At 42.6% G+C, this 19,273-nt stretch overlaps 1 protein-coding gene across 3 annotated transcripts in view; it reads left to right on the top strand.

Annotated features, from left to right (window-relative positions):
* LOC138300863 (coiled-coil domain-containing protein 50-like) overlaps positions 1-19,273 on the top strand; it is a 671,686-nt gene that overhangs the window by 306,903 nt on the left and 345,510 nt on the right. For all 3 annotated transcript variants that reach the window (XM_069240701.1, XM_069240699.1, XM_069240700.1), the window contains exon 5: positions 4,156-4,246. In XM_069240701.1, coding sequence (XP_069096802.1) covers positions 4,156-4,246 — 91 coding nt within the window. The remainder of the gene's footprint in view (positions 1-4,155; positions 4,247-19,273) is intronic.

The following is a 19,273-nucleotide window of genomic DNA, read 5'->3' as shown; positions in this document are numbered from 1 at the left end:
GCATGGGTACAGTGCCATCTTAAAATAGAGGTTTGAGAAGTACTTCCTAAAGGGCCCAAGCCAGATTTTCTAACCACAGGTACTATAGTCAAAATTGTGCTAATGCGGGACAGCCCATGTTTTCACACTCAAATGTGGGGAAATGGATTCTTGTCCCATATACAAACCCAGAGAAACGGAAATTCCAACAAAGCTTCGGCATTTCTTTTAGGTAGGCGTTTCCCATTTCTTAGGGGTTTATCGGAAGTATACAGCTGAAAAAAATATAATGTTGTTCATGGTAAAATATCTGCATAGTTTTGTCAAAAGATTAGGCTTCTCACTATCCTCATGAATTGTACCGTGTAGCGGCCTAACGGTTAACCAAACTTTTTGGCCGAGATCCGTATATTTCAGCTCATTCAGACTATTAGTAACCACCTTATGTTCGTATTTAGGCGATGGGGAGAAGTGCACGGATTGTGCTAGCTCACAAATGCTGCCATTGGACCGGCACTCAGGTAAACTGGTCCTCTCGTCAGATAGATACAGTGTTAGATTTCTATCTTTAAATTCCTTAGGGGCTTGCATCTCTTAGATATTTATGTAGATGTCAAATCCTGAAGACCTGCAGACAAAGCTGCAAAAAAAATCCTGCAGGACCTATATATTGGGGTTGAAAGGATCGTTTGCAGTAAAGGAGTTGTTAGGAGAGGCAGCCCATATATTATTTATTTAACAACTTTGCTCTAAATAAATTGGTAACAAGTTAAAAACTGATTGTAAAATTGTCCTGGTTTATTTAGCCACAAACGGGCCTTATTTAAGGGTAAACTAGAGGTTTGAGGCACCTTCTGCAAAGATCAATATGTATTCAGAAAGCTTCAAGGATATGGTACTTGAAATGGCAGAAGTCTGTGTGCCTATGTGGTGATAGGCCCGAATCACATAGCTTGGAGGGTAAACATATAATTAGCAGAGCATGAAGTGTAATGTTTAGGTTGCAGATTTTTATTTTATGCAGGATAGCTCAGTAGGTAAATACGTTTATTGCAGAGATCCGTGTGCTATCTGCAGGTCGGAAATAATAGTCCTAGTAAAACAATTCCGTGACGTGCACCTACTATAAACAATTCAGAATCACCTGCAAGATACAAATTCCAAACCTTGCAGATCTAACTCATGCTTTCGCTGTGCTGAGGTTGAAAAAATGGGTTCCAACATTTAGTAAAGAGCACATACAGTATTATGTGTTACATATATTAATATTTTTTGCGTTATTTAACTCAGAGACAACCGTACCAGTTTTTTCTCCAGAGCACCCATAGATTTTATTATGCTATTTGGAGACAGAGCCTGCAAAAGTAAAAAAACTTGAAATCTCTTTTTACTTGTTGACAACGTTATAAGTGACACTTCACTGTGTATCCTTGTTTACCCTGAGGGGCTAATGGGTGTGGCGGCCAGGTCTGATGCTCTAGTGAGGAACCGTGTGACCTCCAACTGCTCTCTCAGCAAGGGCACTGTTTGATCAAAACCAATGACTGATTACACAGGAAATAAGGAATTTGTAGCAGTTTACGTTAGAAAAGACAGAAGGATCCCTTCTATTTTACGTGCAAGCTGATGATCCGAATGGGGATGGACACTGAATCAACCCTAGCGCTGCTTACTGCTTGTGTTCTGCTGCTGGCATGCAGCACCAGGATGTAGCCTGAATGAATCATCGGGAACTGCCCAGAACCCAGATCTGCTGAAGAATAGCTGCCATAACAAACCCCTGATTCCCGCTCTGTCAGAATATTTGACAAGCAAATATCTGGTAATATCAAGGGCAGAAATGTTTACTACAGAGAAAAAGCATTTATTTGCTCAATGACTTACGTTGGAGTCAGAATGAGAATAAAAGTAAGTGGCAAAATAGGAAATGTTTAAGCTACAAATTGAGGAAATCGTACTTATAAAAGGTTGAATGGTATATTTGCAGACTTAAAGGACCATTTCGTGACCATGGACAAAGCTAGGTTAATTGTGTTACCAGGTATTAAAGATTAATATTGGACATTGCTTGGTTTTGGTAAAAAAAATGTGATGTTAAAAACATCAGGGTGAAAGTACTTCCTGAACGCTCAGACAGCCAGGAGAAAGGTCACAGTTACAATATGTAAATGACAGTCCTTGAGAGGGAATCAGTCACAGTAAATTACAAGTGTCTTCTTTGCACAAATCCGGAAATGCTGATGGTATTCCACACCGCCTTAGGGACCTTCACAGAGATTGAATTATCCATATATTAGACATTCACCGATCAAGTTGCCAAGTTCAGGGGTTGGAGACCAGGCATGTTGAAAGCACCGATCCCCACCTTGTTTAGAAGTATTTATGAAAAATATAGACAGAGTTACATTGGAGAGGCATCACTGTCTTAACAAATTCAGTAATTAAGCAATATTAAATAGCAATATAGTCGTCAGCCACTCAGTCCAAGGTGTGCTAGTCTGAACACTAATAGAACTTTATAGTAGAGGGAATGGTTAAACAGTAGTGTGTGAGGTAAGCAAAGTGTATGGTAGGCAGGGCTTTGAAGAGGGAAGGGACTAATTGGCATTGGCTGTGGCTGATTTCAGTAGAAAGTGGATACATGTTCAAGAACGGGAAAGATGCAGAAGGGGCTCAATAATCCCTGAGTGCTGGAGGAGGTGATATAGATTCATAGTCACAGGAGAAAGTCAGTAGCAGAGCGATAAAGGAAACAGAGTGGCAGGACAGCGGAGGCCATTAGAGCGGAGCCTTGGGAGGAAATAGCGGAGAAGGAGGATTGACTGACAGTTGTATTAATGTGACAGCTGGGGGCAGTGAATGAAATAAGGGTGGGAGAGGATAGTCGGTAGAGAATGAGGAGGTAATAGTTAAGTATAGTCTGAATAGGTGAGTTGAGAGATGTTTTCACAGTAACAATAAGGCATGTTTGGCTCCTATGTTAGCTGGAAGACAGTTCCGTTTCAGGATAGCATCACCAGAGAAGGATCGATGTTGGGCATGCTTGGTTGTGAAGCTTCCGATTTCAAGTAGAAAGTTGCCTTTACGTCTGAGCCCTCGGAGGCCATCTTATAGTTTGAGTAGTTTGAAGAGGTAGGATGTTGAGTAAAGATAAATTGCTTTGTAGATTAGACATCCCATTTTACATTTTATTATTTCCTCAATGACAGGCCATTGTAGGTCCGTCAGAATCCGAGTATGTGATCACAATTTTTGGAGGAAAAAAGATGTCTAGTGCCTTGGAGTGGAGTTGTGTGAAATGAGCAATCCTCACTCCACACACCATTGTAGATGTGTACAAAATCGTTCCATCTGTACTTGAATTTTCAACATGGGTAAACAACCTGCCACTAGAGGCCGAATACTGCCCCACCTCCTGTCGGGGGTTCATCCCGCTGTACCATCCCAGGTGATCCCTGTGTGTTTCAGCCCATTCTCCCGGATCTACCCATAACCTGCTATATTGGTGAAACCGTATTCTAGCACTCAAACAGTGGATGTCTTGTGGGAGCCATGATGGTGCAGTGTAACAATAGAAAACTGACCTTTCTTCTGTTTGGTGGAAGAGCAGAACTTGGGAGTGAGGGTGAGATTCCATCCTTGAATTTTCCAGGGCAGCATTCTGTCATTACATATGTAGGACACTCCTCCCATAGCTCAAATCGTTGAGGAAGAACAGGGAGAAGGGCTCATAGCACACACCAGTCCAGCAGCAGAAGGGCGCTTCTTACAAACTGTTGCATGGTTCTTTATTGGGAAAAGGTTCCATGGCTGAATGAACCAGGTCCTCATAATAGGGGTCACCGCTTGAGGCTGCCTACCCAATGCTGTTCAGCCTTCCTTGTTACTGTCCACACACAAACTTGAGGGAGTAAATGATTCTCTGCCGGCAAGCCTAGGTGATCAAACCATCATATCTCTGTCTAGGGCTTGAAGGTGTCGTTCCAACTTTAATTATGCTTTCAGTTTTTTATGTGTGTGTTTTAAAGATATATGTTTTATGTAATGTAAACAGTGTGCATCCCATCTTCTCGTTGTACTATTGGGTGTGTATCCTGGTCACATTCGGCATGACACATGTTGTCACTCAAGTGAGTAAAGTCCAGACACTTTTGTTTTCTCCTTATCTAATTTTAGTGAAGAAAGGGACTCTGAGTATGCCCGTGTGATCCAGGAGGAGTTGCGCAGGAAAGCAGAGGAGTGCCAGCGGAGAGAGGAGGAGGACAAGGTATGTGAGATTAAGGAGTACTTTAATGTCTATATGACTGGTTCCCTTCATTCTTCTTCTTTGTATGCTCTTTAACTGTGCTGTGTTTTAAGTTATGCTTAGAGCATACCTGAGGGGTCTCAGTGCACTTTCCGTAGAGATCGCAGTGTATGATATTAAAAAGAGTTTAAAATTCCATCATCCTGGTTGCACCCTTCATCTTTACGAGATTGATAAACAAAGTGTCATTGAGTTGTTATAGTACAACCTGTTGGTAGTTAAAGTTCAATTAGGTTTGTCATAGACTTTATGGAAATTGTCAATAGTGTTCTACTATGGAGCCCACGGTATGTTTTCTAGGTATGGTCCCACGAGGAGAGGACATACCATTAGTTTTGCTGAGATCTGGCAGCCCTGTTTGAATGGCAACCAGTCTGCTCATGTCTCAGTCCTCTGTTTACTGTATTTCCGTAGGTGCCAATTTTGTGTTGTTGCTTGCCTTCCATTTGCGCTCTGTGTTGTTGCTTGGCCCACTATTGTGCTCTGTGTTCTTCATTGCCCCACACACCCTCCCTCCTTCCATTGTGATCTGTGTTGTTTCTTGTCCCCACACGTAATCCTTCCTTCAATGGTGCTCTGTGTAGTTGCTGGCCCTCCTGTTTTGCTCTGTGTTGTTCCTTTGCCATGTTGTTTCCTGAGTTGTTGTTTGCCTCCTCGTTGTGCTCTGTTTTTGCTTGCCTCACCCACCCTTCTGTTGTACTCATTTTGTTGCTTGCCCCACACGCCCTCCCTCCCTCATTCCCTTGTGCTCCATGTTATTGCTTGCCTCCGCACATATTCTTGCCTCCTTCCTTCTGTGGTGCTCCGTGTGGTTGCATGCCACCCTGTTGTGCTCTGTGTTGCTGCTTGTCCCAGTTCTGCCCTGAGTTATTGTTTGCCTCCCCACTATGCTCTATGTTGTTGCTTGTCTCACCCACCGTTGTGTTGTGCTTCTTGTTGTTAATTGGCCCCATAAACTCTCCCTCCTTATTTTGTTCTTCGAGTTGTTGCTTGCCCCCACCCAGCCTCCTTCCTTATGATGTGCTCACTGCTGTTTCTTGCAGTAACTCCCCCTCCCTTCTTCCCTTGTGCTCTGTGTTGCTGCTTGCCCCAGTTCTGCCCTGAGATATTTTTTGCCTCCCCACTATGCTCTATGTTGTTGCTTGTCTCACCCACCGTTGTGTTGTGCTTCTTGTTGTTACTTGCCCAAAAAACTCTCCCTCCTTCTGTTGTTCTTTGTGTTGTTGCTTGCCCCCATCCCAGCCTCCTTCCTTACGTTGTGCTCACTGCTGTTTCTTGCCCTCCCCCTCCCTTCTTCCCTTGTGCTCCTTGTTGTTGCTTGCCTCCACTCGCCCACTACCCTCCCTTTTCCGTTGTGCTCCTTGTTGTTGTTTTCCCCTACCCTCTCTTCTTCGGTTGCTCTCCGTGTTGTTGCTTGCCCCCTCCCTTCTGTTGCCATCAGTGTTTTTGTAACCCCCCCCTTCCCTTTCGTGTTGCTTCCTGTTCCACTAGCTAAAAATCGATAGGAAGGAAAAAGCCTTGCTGCGGTTCTGTACAACATAGCTAAAGGAAATTGCCAAAGGCAATAGATCCCGTAGGTGAGATCAATTTGTTTTGCTACCAAGCGTGAACCAAGGTTTGAACGCAGAATTCAGTTTACCTTTGTGATTCAGATTGGATGAGCCTTGTGTGAGCGCTGTCGCAGCTCACGTCAAGACTGTGGACCTTCTCTCCCATACCCAACACTCTGAGACACTACAGAACGGAGTACATGATCAGCCATGGTTATAGAAAAGCTCCAATGGAATTATGCAAGGACGAGGACTAAATTATGTGGTAAGGTTGACTAAATTATGTGGCACGTAAAGACAAATTATGTATTTTAATGTGGCACATTTTTTAGTAGTTTTACTTCACTATTTTCTCGTTTATGTGCATGTTAACATTGTCTCTGTAAAAGTTTCACCTCATTAGTACCAGTTTAACTCCCAAATACAGCAATAAGCTACTGAAAGTCAACATTACGAAGGGCTTTCAATTGTGCAGCAACATGTCATGTTTTTAGTGACCTTATATGTTTGAACTATTTTTATTTTTCTAAAATCTGAAAATTATTCAACAGATGATGGATTATATAACAAATGTGGCAAATCCATGATCACGCGAAAATACTGCAGGCACAGAGTCGCATACCATTGTCCATGGTTAGAGTGATAACACTTGTCATCATGTAATCCAAACCAAACATATGTCTTTCGTGAGTGTTGATCCATGCTAAACACTTATTGAAAAGTGAGCTTTAATCTGAATTTATTAGTGAGTAAGAGAGGCTGTGAATCCAACGAGTCTTCTGTCATATATGATGAACATACATTATTAAGTGACCAAATCTGCTTAAGGTGCAAAACCATAATCAGATTTAATTCATAGAAAAAGTGTCTCCACCTCAGCAACTCGACCACTTGAGCAGTGTTTAAGCCTAAACATCTCCCAGGAAAAGAGTGCTCTTTAAGTCTGTGAGTCTGCAATCCTTCAACGTTTTCTAAGTTTCTTTTAATCTTGGTAAAGAGATGCCAAGAATTTCAACTCTCCACACAATATTAAACTATTGGGCACTGCATCACATGCTTACTACTAATGTGGGGTAGATAATATGTCTGTCATAATTTTTCCCGTAGATCATTTATTCTCTAACTTGCAAACAGCGGGGTCCATCAAGGGGTAAAACAAGACTAAGGGCCTGATTACGACTTCGGCTGAGAGGGTTAATCCGTCCCAAATGTGACGGATATCCTGCCCGCCGAATCACGAGTCCATTATATCTTGTGGAACTCGTATCAGGGCGAGCCGGATATCTGTCACATTTGGGATGAATTAACCCTCTCCGCTGAAGTCGTAATCGGGCCCTAAGTGTTGCGTATGTTCTCATTATGCTAATGAGTCTACTGAATTTGGGCGGCAGAATCGCATAGATTGTAGGGTACTAAGTACAATTCTACACCATGTGAAGCCGGTCGTCCTAATCCAGGGTTTCTGGGTAACTATCAGCGCCTCATCTCTACCCAAGAGCAGGAATGATTGTGGCAACCAGGCACATGACAAATAAGACTTCGCAGGGGAATCGTGGTCGATCAGATCTCATCCCTTTCTCTCAGTTACATTAGTCTCACTACTTAGCCACTACAATGGATACTGGTTACAAAGTGGTCCTCTGTCTGTAATTGAGGTTTCCAACACTGTTGCTTGAATGTCAGATCATGCCATAATTTTAGAGCATCTAAGTGATATAACTATACACACATTGGGCATAATTCATAATGTTATTTGGCTTGCATATGCAAATGACCTTTTGTATGAATACAAAAAGATGTTTTGGATTGTAAACCTGTGGTTTTGCTCTCTGAGAAGGATTTTCATGTAGAATTTAATGTGAGTAAATCCAGTCACTGGAAAGGAGTGGACAGTCCAGGACAGGAATGTGCTGTGAGTTCATGGGCTAGATGTACAAAGAAACAGGTCACAAATATTGGTTGCAATTTGTGCACAAACTATTTACGGCCTGTATGAGATTTTGCCATGCAGTGTATTATAGCTGTTTCCCAAATTTCCAGTCACAAATGGTCATAGAATCACCGGCCTTATAAAAATAATTAGAAATGTCACTATGTGCACCCCCTTGTCATTGGCTACACATACAGGGATGGTGGCCAGCAGACAACAATCCATACAATTGCATTCCTAAATGAGCAACTTATTTTATAGGTAGCCGGTTTGCTTAAAGTATCTCCCTTTGGAACACATCTTAAGGAGTAGCCAGTGGACCACTGTCTGCTCCTTCTGAAGTGGCCCGACACAGTTCCCAAAGGGATAATGGGATAGCTTCCCCATGCTAAATGGTTTGCCACCCCCACCTCTTTTGAAGAGTCAGTAACTTTTCAATGGTTTGTGACTCCGATTGGCGTGACACACCACCGACACATCTCATTATGAATTGCAATGCACCCCTTGTATTTGTGAATCAGAATGAGTCATAAAAAACTTTTTTTGATTCACAATGTCTTTTTTATAAACCACTCAGTGTGTTTAGTAGATAGCAGTTAACCTTTTTGCCATAGCATTGTACATAGGGATCCATATCCCCAAACTTACACATCACAAACTTATCTCCAAACCCTTCCTGACTTGAAAAGTTCCAGCATTTATTGACAACAATGGCAGGAGCTAATTTCTTTCCAGAATGGGGAGAGAACACCCAGACATGATGGCGGTGTAGTAGACCCTCCACCTCTGGTGGTGCCACGTGTGTCCCTTCACACAGTAACCCAGTGAGGAGCCGAAATCACAGTGTCAGGGAAAGCAAGCTGGAATCCACTTGTGGACTGTGGCTTTCCAGCTTGCATTTGGAAGCTGTAAGCAGCCGATGTCCATCAAGGGGTATGAAAACTTCTCAGGAATCGTCGACAGGGGATGAGGGGTAGGTGGTGGGCAGTGTGCCTCTTAAATATCTCTGGTCATTAGGCCCCACTCCCTCCTCACACAGTGACATTTATTCATGGGCTTTTTCTCCACTGGGAGGAATATTTTCTTGATGTAAAAACAATAATTTACCAATAGAATAGTTCTGGATTTAATGTGGTAACATGTGCAGCTTTGGCACATTCGGGCATCCCAACACTCCTGGACCCCTTTGCCCCGTGGACAGTTGCACGAGCCCAGCACCTATTCAAACAACAGGTGCTCAGCATCTAAGATTGTTGTAACAGAACCCTGCCAGTGAAGCTAGCTCCATTCTCTGTCCTTTTCATTATTACTTCCCAGTCTTGCGAATTTGCACAATAACGGTTAAAAGTTCTTACAGACACAGGGCCGGCCACCCATTAACAAACTGTCCAGATTGCACGTCATAGCAGAAGAACCTAAACAAGCATCTGGGCAGACTGTACGTGTGCCTTGTGCACTGTTCTCTCGTTTTCCCTTTCTGTGCACTGCTCTCAACAGAACTAAATTGCACACCCATTTAACCTTTTCCTGATGAATCTTGAAAATGTGTACAACAGTGCCAACGTTTACACAGATACCGAATTGCACATCCATTTAACCCTTTCCCGATAAATCTTGTGAACCTGCACAACAATGCTAAAGTTTTCATAGACAGTGGTCCAGCGCTATTGAATAAACCGTCAGGTTACAACTTTGCACCATTATAGTTCATCCCTGAACTTGTCTACCTCCCCAGTCCCACAGCACAAGGGGGTTGGATTTATGCTGCAGGGGGACTTTAACCCCAAGGGGATACGTTCCTATCTGCACTTTATCTGGACTCTGGTAATCTAGTTGTAGACCATTTGCATAAACTGTGACTGCACTATTTTGTTCATCTATTTGCTGCAGATTTCCAGGACCCTTATTAACAAGGTGGTATCATAAAAATTAAAATGTGCCAAATCATACTCGCACAGGAGTGCCTTCGAACAAGGATCAACTGTGCACTGATACAGTATACACCGCTAACTGTGATTATGGTGTATTTGGTACCATAATGCTATTGATGTGTTTCAGTGTTGAACTGCATTCAGTATTTCATTTCTTTTATTGTTTTACTGTTTTTTGCAATGCTTTTAATTAACCGTGCAACAATTATAAACTGAACTAAAGCTTTAGCACATTCGAGCAGCTCACATGAGAAGGATCCAACGTAAGTGACCGGGAGGGCTACTGCCAGTCGCAGCCCGTCCTTTAGGGTGGAGGGGCCACGCCCCCCCACCTTTTGCCCCTCATGAAGAGTGTCTGCCAGGCTAAGCAAAGGTCGGCCTGACAAACACTCTTCATGTTCAAGTCAGGCAGCCAGGATTAGACATGCGCAATTTGCTCAGACTACTGGCTGCCTGAGCTGAACTGTGCTGGGCTGAAGAGGTCACAGCTCCTATGGGCGTGTCCTCCTCGGCTCAGCAAAGGTGCCTTGAGGCCCTCCCCCGGGTGACGAGGGAAGCGTCACCCATTGACTTCGACCTGCGCGCTTCAGGTTTAAGCCATGAAGTGCCCGGGGCGAGTGTCAATCAGTGACATTTCGTCACAGAGTGGGGTGGGGTCAGCACTCTCACTGACCCCATCTGGGACTGCTGCCTTCCTTCATTGGCTGGCCTAAGGGGGGGGGAGAGAGAGCGAGAGAGAGATCGTTTTAAATTACTGTTTGGTGCATGCGTGTATGTTTGAATGTTGATGAGTATTGTTAATGGATGTGCGTAAATGTGAGTGTGCGTCCCGCCCGCCCCCCCTCCCTGTTAAAACTGCCAGCCGCCACTGGCTACTGCCACACAAGAGACCACATGCAGACCAATGTGAGCCCTGGAGTGAAGGCAAAGGGACCGACCCAAACAACCAATAGCATTAGGTGAGAGATTAATACCCCTCTGGGCTTAGCCAAGACGTCACAACAAAGTCTACAGCCAATGGCTGAAAGCGGGTGGTTTAAAAAACCATGGGTTTGAAAAGGGCGGAGCCGAAGCCCTCTCTTTGTATATTTGTTAGGGGTGGGTCGGTTGACAGCTAAGCTGTCAAAACTCAAACGTAAAAAGAAGTTAGAAAGTGCACTTACACAGCATATTTTTGCATGGAAATATCAAGCACCAGCCCAGCCAGGGATTGCGGTCACTTCCAATGACAGAGAAAAGTCTTTCCAAGTGAGGCGAGTTATTCTGAGGGAGTTGCTTGGGTTGGAGTGTGGAGCCTACAAGTAGGACAATAAAAGGAAGTTTGGCAAGGGAAGTGTATACATGTAAGTTCAACTAAAATAGTTCACAAGTATTCCCTTTTATCTGAATCTTTTTGTTATAGTGTCATGTAGAATATTTTACAATATTTTAAATATAGTCCTGGTTCAGAAAGCCACAAAAGTAAGAAACGGCTACAAATATTTGACAAAATTCAAACCTCCAAAGTGTTCGAGAGGGGATGGAAATGATGCAGGATTCATACACTTACATTGCATTCTGTGAATACTTGAAGCCGGGTAATCAAGATGCCTGTCCTCACGCATGAGGAAGGTTGGCATCTCTGAGGGGAAACGTCAGCCGCCACAGGACACAGCGGGCCTTCATGAAGTTACAGCCACCAACGGGGAGGTCTGCTATGCGTGAGCCTCTGGGCTACACACTGCCAAACAGGAACAAGGCCTTGGCTTGTCCCTTTCACAGCTTCCACGAGCGCCACCTTAACCAGGAAGGCAACATGTATACCGCAGAGAACCGAACAGAGGCTCCCTTTTCCCTAGACAGTCCAAGGATTTGAAAGCATTTTTCAGCTCTGCCTCTCTCCTCTGAACTGATTTTGCCAACTTCTGCAAACATCTGTTTCTGGAAGATACAAGGGTCTGAGGCTAAATCACATACATTTGACGAGGTGCAGATCTGTTTTGTCCCCATTAGCAGGGCCTGGGCGGTGCAAAAACAAATTTGCACCAAATGACCAGTGAAAAGCGAAGATCTGCACCTATCTAGTGCTGCGAAAAATTACATTTACATCAAAGGGCCAGTGCAAAAATTGAATTGTTGGCATTGGATGGCTGGGGTTAATGTATTTTCCACTACTTGATTAGTGGTGGAAATTACTTATTGCGAAGACAAATTCATATAATCAAACCTTGGATTCTAGGGTTTAAATTCACTAACAAATAAAAGTGCGGCGCTGCTTTCCACTGAGAGAGAGAGCAGCGAAGAGCTATATCTACTAAGAAATCGTGCAGTTGCTGTCTTTCCCAGTGCTAGCACACAAACAGGCTGCCCTTGGCGCAGAGCACTATTTATGTAAATTCAGGGGTTACTTTCCAGCTAAAAAAGTTTACGCTGGAAAGTAAATACTTTAACAACACCTTGCACTGCTTTGCGAGTGTTGATAAATGTGCTCCTAAGAATGGTTGAGAGAAGTAAGTGAAGGCCTTCTGATGGCCTACTTGTGGGAATTGCGCCATGTTAGGCTGCTAAAATAAGACGGCATAGATTGGTAAGATCGGTTGGTAGGTGCCCTCCCATGGATTCAAAAGCATGGTTATCTGTGCCCGAATAGATTATTATTATTTCTAAAGACTTTGTACAGCAACAAGAAAGAGGTGGTTTTCGAAGTGTCCGTTAATCACGTGCCCCATCATAATGAATGACATAGGCAGATATTTTTTCTGACGTTCTAGCAACTTCAACAAATTCTGGCAGCCTGGCGTCTGCCAGAAAGGAACGCGTTGTAATTTGAAATATTGATGTCCCTGCCATACTTTGCAACTTTCTAATGAATGTGATTTTGGTCTGGAAAAGCCGTTTATTTAAAAAAAAAAAAATCACTAGCGCGAGAATTCTAGGCTTTAGGAGTGGTTGCATTAAAATATTTCTATGCACGGTGCAAGCAATGTGTAACGTGTGGCATTTTGGACAAATAGGGTATTCACGCAGTAGACAATGCCACCATTCTGTGCTTCCTAACTGCACATGCTCGGAAAAGGTGGGGTGGTGTTTTGATCTACGTTCTCTTGAAATAGAGAGCATTACCTTTCTAGTACTGTTGTATTTTTTTAGAAATCTATACGGAGTATATGAACTGGGCCCAGAGACGAGCACGAAAGAGACCTCCATGCTCTGAATGGACAGCTATGTCTGTGTGAAGGACTAGCCGTTTTATCTGTACAGTGACTCAGTACTTCAGGCGATGGCGTTGCACATATGCAACGTCATTTCAGCGTGCATCTGAAAGAGTCGAGTAAAATAACGGATTAAAATCTCTTATTTTAGTCATATTTTTCCTCTGTCTCCATAGCTAATTTCGCTATTAGTTACTCCTTATGGTGCTCAGTTCTTCTAGAACGTGACACACTGCCTCGGCATACCACCAGGGGTGGATCTGTCACTAGTACTGCAAGTGCAGTGACCCTCTGGCCTAGATGTGTGAGGGCCACAGTCTCCCAAGTGTGGTTTTCTTTTTTCTACCTGGCCAGAGACCCATTTAACTTGCTCCTATCAAGGGCCCTACCTGTCACGTTGTTGTCAGCAATATATGCATTCCTTGCACATGTGTATGGCACAGTAGCATGCGAATAGTGCTAAGCTCGAGCAATAACGTTGTTATTGACAAGGTTTTAATAACGCACACGTGCCAAGTGTTGGTAATGCTTGAAATCTGCAGATGTTCCAAATTAATAGATGGCAAAGAATATATGGAATTGGTCTGGGTCTGAAAATCATTCAGTAAGTAAGAACAGGCTTCCGCAGCAGATGCCAAAATATTCTTCAACAAACGTTTCTTTTCACTAATGTTTGTTGTAGTTGTGGCCAGTTATTTCAGCGCAGGATACCTCGGCCATAACGGTAGCACCACAACATTGCCGCCGGGAATACATTTTCCATCCATGGAGATTTCGAATCAGCATTTTCTAAACTTTCCCCGACACACCTAGACTTATGCTGAAATATATATTATGTTGAAACAGAAATAGCAGATCAGAATTAGGTGGTGCAGGTTTGTGCAGAGGGTATTTTTGGAATGCACAAATCCCGCCAAGGTACATAGCTCTCGATTTATTCACATTTTTTTTTTTAGAATGGAGGGGTTTAAGATTCAATTTCTAGTAGAAGTAGTGCGAAAAATTCAACAGTTAATCCAAAATACTCTTCTTTGACTAAATCCCGTTCCCTAAATTGATACTACAGTGCAGGATTAATATATATTTTGAAGCTCACCCTACTCAGATATAAAACTCTAATGATTGAATATTGACGGTTTAGCCATGACATCTGAAGGCACCTCTTCCTCTAGTTTGACGTATAAAATTTAATTCCAGACCCAATGACGGTGAAACATATCTAAGGTAGAGTCTGTATCCCAGTGCACTCTGGGACACAGGGTTGCATGATCCTGAGACATTTAAATCAAGCCTAAGGCCAAAACAAGACTCTGAGGAGGAAAAAGTTACAATACTCGGGGCCCAGCCCTAGATGGAAGAAGTGAGCATAGCCAGAGATTCTACATCAGAGTAAGCTGCAGTTGTGTCTGAATCTCGGTCGTAGGCTCTACCAGCGACGTAGGAAGCTGCATTCAGAGTGTGGTCAGCACGTTTGTCCAAGATGTGGGTGCTCCAGCATGGAAGGCTGGATCTTGCTAGCTGCTAATTGATAGGACTTCAAGCCTACGGGAATCACAACAGAATAACAATATAGCATTAACTATCTCAAAACGAGTGTGAGAAGCCTGGAGACATATTTCTAGAGCAAGGATGGACTGACACAACTGTCGCAGTAGACGATAAACCTTCACTGGCTTCAGATTTTGCTTTTAAACACCCCCTCCCCATTTTAACTAATTGCATCTCTTTCCCAGTTCCAGCACAGCAGGCCTCGGGTGTATAGAGGTTGTGAATTGTTACAGAAGGACACTTCCATAACTGTTCAAATTTCTTGTAAGGCCAATAGCGGACTTTAGATTTGATGATGCTCTATGGTGTTATTTCTGTGCTCACGATACACCGATCTACGTTAGTGTGTGTGTCACTCAGAATAATCAAGACTGTATCTGAGGTGATTATGTGACTGGAAAAAGACTGTTAAAAGCTCAGTCTATACAGGGCAGAAATAATGATTGTGCGCGCCTGGGTGCTGTTGTAGTGGTGTCTGGGTTTGGGGTCCAGGGGAATTATACCATAACTGTTTTCCCGGTTCCAGAGAGTCAGCCCTGTGATTTGAGTGTACTCGGCCAGGAAGCAGCAAATGTCCTCAAGCAACAATTCTGTTGCACCCTATTCTAGGTGTATCAGAAGCACTCTTACTTTGCAGCAGAGGCTCCCATGCTGACTGGTGTGACCTTGAAGGACGCTGGGACTGCCCTGCAATGCTGCATCAAAAAATACACAAGACAAAATCACATTCTGACCAAATAACAGAACCTGGGTATACCAAGACAAAGAACAAGTGGTTCCGTGGGACTCAGTTGAGACAACCCATGAGGTTAAAAGACACATCAATCTTGATCATTTGCAAAAAACATAAGTTTATTCTCCATTCCACAAGGTGCCAAAAAATAAGTCAATAAAGTGAATATGGCACAGTGCTTCTAGGTGGTAGGGTTAAACAATTAAAATATGATGCATACATAAGTTGTGGGTATCCATACGATTACATTTTTAGTCCAGCATGAGCATTGATCCTGAATTAGTAATTATTTCATAATAAGTGATCCCCACTCCTTTTCACTCACAAATAATGTGTAGGGGGTTCAATCTGACAAACCACCTAGGAGGATGAATTATAGAAACATCTATTAACCTCTTAGGCCTGTAATTGTTCTCAGACATACAGCTTACTGATTAGAGACGTACCTCTCAACTGTGATTTCCTTGCATTTGTAGAGGTCTCAACCAGTCTCAACAATGTTACTTAGTGTGATAAATTAACACCTGTGTATCACATTGTATCAAATTTTACAAGAAAATGAATCAATTATCTGTAATACATATCATTTAATCCTTCATCATCTCCTATATGTGCTGTATAATCCAATCTACAGCTCAGCATGCACATAAGGTAGTTGCTATACAATATTTCTCTGTATACTCAAGCATTTGTACAGCACCGGAGATAATTCTCCTAGTATCACAATCTTAACTCTCTGGTAACTGCTTAGAAATCGTATCCATGCTGCATCACCAAATAATGCATCTCGATCAAAGAGGGCTGCTTAGTTGAAATGAAGTGCAGTATGCTACCCTGCACAAGCCGCTTGTGTAGGGAAAACAAACCATGTTAATGCCCAAACGTTCTAAACTCATGCCCCTATGTTGGGGATCTCCTGCCTCATACATGCCCAAAGCTTAATGAGAAAATTTGCACTATACGGTGAAGGAACAACCCTCACAATAGGCAGTCAAGACCACGGGAACCTCTAATTAGATTTGCATGTGCCTCTTTGATAAAAATATTGCACTGCAGCACTGCCCAATAGTCAGTGGGAGAGAATTTTATTCTTATGGGGGAGGAAACAATCTCACCCTCAGTGCCAAATCAATTGGACAAGGTAACAGATTCCCCTTGCACTCGCTCAATTTAATTGTCCGAGTAGAACGTTGTGCGAAAGACGGCACTGTTCTTATCCAACAAACGCGTGGAAGAGTAGACTGCTAACCCTGGTAGTCATCCTGGATTCCAAGTTCTCTATGATCTACATCTACATCTGCATCACCGCTGGCATTTCATTCTTTTGATTGCAAACAATGTATGGAAGATATCACCAAGAGAAACGGCTGGGAGTGCCAATTTAGGACAGTGATGCTGCTTTGTAATCCTGGCACAGGTGTATTGTGAGATAACTCGGGGAAAACGTGGCACTTTCCTCCGGCCATTTAATTTACATAAATACTGCTTCTTTGGCTGCTCGCTATGAGTTTTGGGTAAAATGTACGATTCCAATCTGTTACTGTGTTACACCAGGTAAAAAAAAAAAACGTTCTGATTTACAAAATGATGCATAACTCAGACGAACAAGACTATGTGAGATCACTTAAAGATTTATAAAGTGAAATACGAGGGAGGGAGAGGGAGGGAGGGAGAAGGAGGGAGAGGGAAAGCGAAAGCTGTTTGGGAAAAATGCAGAGTGAGTAAAAACCCTACATTTGTAAACCAAATGGGAAATAATATAATCCCAAATAGAAGATGAGAAAAGATTTTCAACATCAGCATCCTGAAAAATGTTGTCAAGAAAGTGAGAAGTTGTGATTTTATTATGGGTCAAAACCAAGGTTGTCCCTGGAGTGGATACATTTTGTGAAGTAAATCATTTAAAAAGGACTCGTATTATAGGATGGGACTTGACACATTTGTGTAATTGTTGAGTGCAGGGAAAGCAATCTACCTGACACTTTGAGTTGCTTTTTTCAGAATATAGCGCATGACCAATGAAGAGGATTTCTGTCTTAAAACGTATTATTTACACTCAATGCAGAAACGATTCACTGTAAGGTTCTGGTTTCAGATGAAGTTGGGCATTATGGCTAAGGTTCAAGAATGTAGAACCTTGGCATTGGCAGAGTTGGTTGGCATCTTGGATGACTGGCAGTTCCGCTTTAAGATCTTTCCTGGAATGCCTGCTGACGTATGACTGATAATTCCTTCAGTGTTAAGAGGGCAGATCTTTCAAGGTTTCATTCCTAGATTTACTGACTCATTTTCTCTTGTTGTAAGCCCTCTCTCAGTCTCAAGTAATCAAGGACAGATTTCATCCTATTGACTTTCCCTTTACTGAATGATGCATTTAAATCCTGTGACCATAGATTCACTTATCTTAAGTTTAAAATTTGTTTGCAGCGCTTATTTTGTACCAGTGGTTACAGGTGGTAGACACCGGAGCTCGTTTTTGGGAACCGGGACTTATTTTTCATCACTGGACTTTGACCCATAGCAAAAAAGAAAAGCAAGAGGAGAGAGAAAGAAATAGGAAGATAGAGATAAAAAATAATTTAAAATGCGAGAACGCTGGGTTGTAAAACAACCTGCAAGATTTAGAGAAATAGACTGGATGTGCTGAGCAGTGGAAGAAAGAGGCGTGAGTTGGGTTCAAGGATAGATAACTTTATTATTCTGCAACCTCTGCCACTCAGAAGCACCAGCAGTGGGCTCCTAAAAATGCTTTTATTTATTTTGTTTTTATGTATCTATTTATTTATTTACAAATGAAGTTGCGTATATACATCTGTACAAATTGTAAACATCAGTCTCTTACATCCCGAAGGCCCGTGTCACCTTTTTAGGACGACCTAGAAAGAGAAAGTGAGCTTTTAATACGCACCCATCACTTACGTGATTCGGCCAACTTATTAAGGCAGGACATTATCGGCATGGGTTCTTCAATATCACACATAAAGCCCTGTCTCGAAAACAGGCTAGAATACTCGTAAAAGTGACCTCTCCTTTAATGGGGAGCAAGGTCTTTAACCGGCGTCCTGCAAGCATTTCTTGTATTATAGTCACAGGATTGTTTGTCACTTTCCTATGTAGTTTTTGTCTGGTTGTCCTTTTATTCCAGGCTATAAAGCATAAATAAATGATGAGTAAACTTTTTGAACTAGAAGAAAAATAACACGTGGTTACACAAGAACACTTAACTACTAACTTTTGCACGCAAGATTACATGGGGTATCACACAATACCGGAGTCCACATTTGAACTCTTACATTTAACTCATGAACCTAATGTTTACTTCTGACTCTGATTATCTTTGATGCTTTTTTAAAGTATAGGTGTTCTCCTGCATGAAACCATATTAGTTAGTGTGGAGCTGGGAAAGAAGCTTTCAAGGAACTAAAGTGCCCCTCCCTCGCATCAGTGTCTTAGCAAGTGACCTATTGGCACTGTCACAAGCTCTCTAAAGTCTCTTCATTACCAGTGCAGATAACTCTGCTCTCCAGGATTTGGATTCCGGAAGAATTAGGAATTCTGAGGGATCGGGGGAGCACATATTGGAGATAGCTAGCAGGTGTTTTGTGTGGGACCCTTGGGGTTCCTTGAAAATGTGGAATTACCAGTGAATCAGTAATGCTGCTTCTGATGGGCTGGGTCTTCCTCCTTCTCATTGGTTTTTCAACTGGTGGAGTCTTGGGATGAAAAGCCCTTGCAATGTTCCTGCCGGCCTGATTCTGATGGGCCTGTTAACTCCTGGAACCAGTGAGCCGGTAACTCCTGCAGCCAGCCACGTGGGATTTAAAAGGCACTTGTAATGAATCCCCTTGTCTGTCTTTTACATGTTTGTATAAAAAGAGAAACTGTCTGTCAAACCCTTACTCTGGTATGTGAAGTCCCCCCCCCCCAATAGCACTTTCATCCATTATGTGGAAAGTCTTATCCTTACAACTCTTCACTAGAAATACATCTGTTGTTGATTTGAACTCTTTTATAGCACCAATTCTCTTATTAACTTACATTTTGTACATTGACTGCCTTCCACCAAAGGTCATCTGTATGAATTGTTCTAAAACAAAAACTTGAT

This window comes from Pleurodeles waltl, chromosome 6 (assembly GCF_031143425.1).
Source record: "Pleurodeles waltl isolate 20211129_DDA chromosome 6, aPleWal1.hap1.20221129, whole genome shotgun sequence".
Lineage (NCBI taxonomy): Eukaryota > Metazoa > Chordata > Amphibia > Caudata > Salamandridae > Pleurodeles > Pleurodeles waltl.
This window is presented reverse-complemented; position numbering and strand designations above follow the sequence as displayed.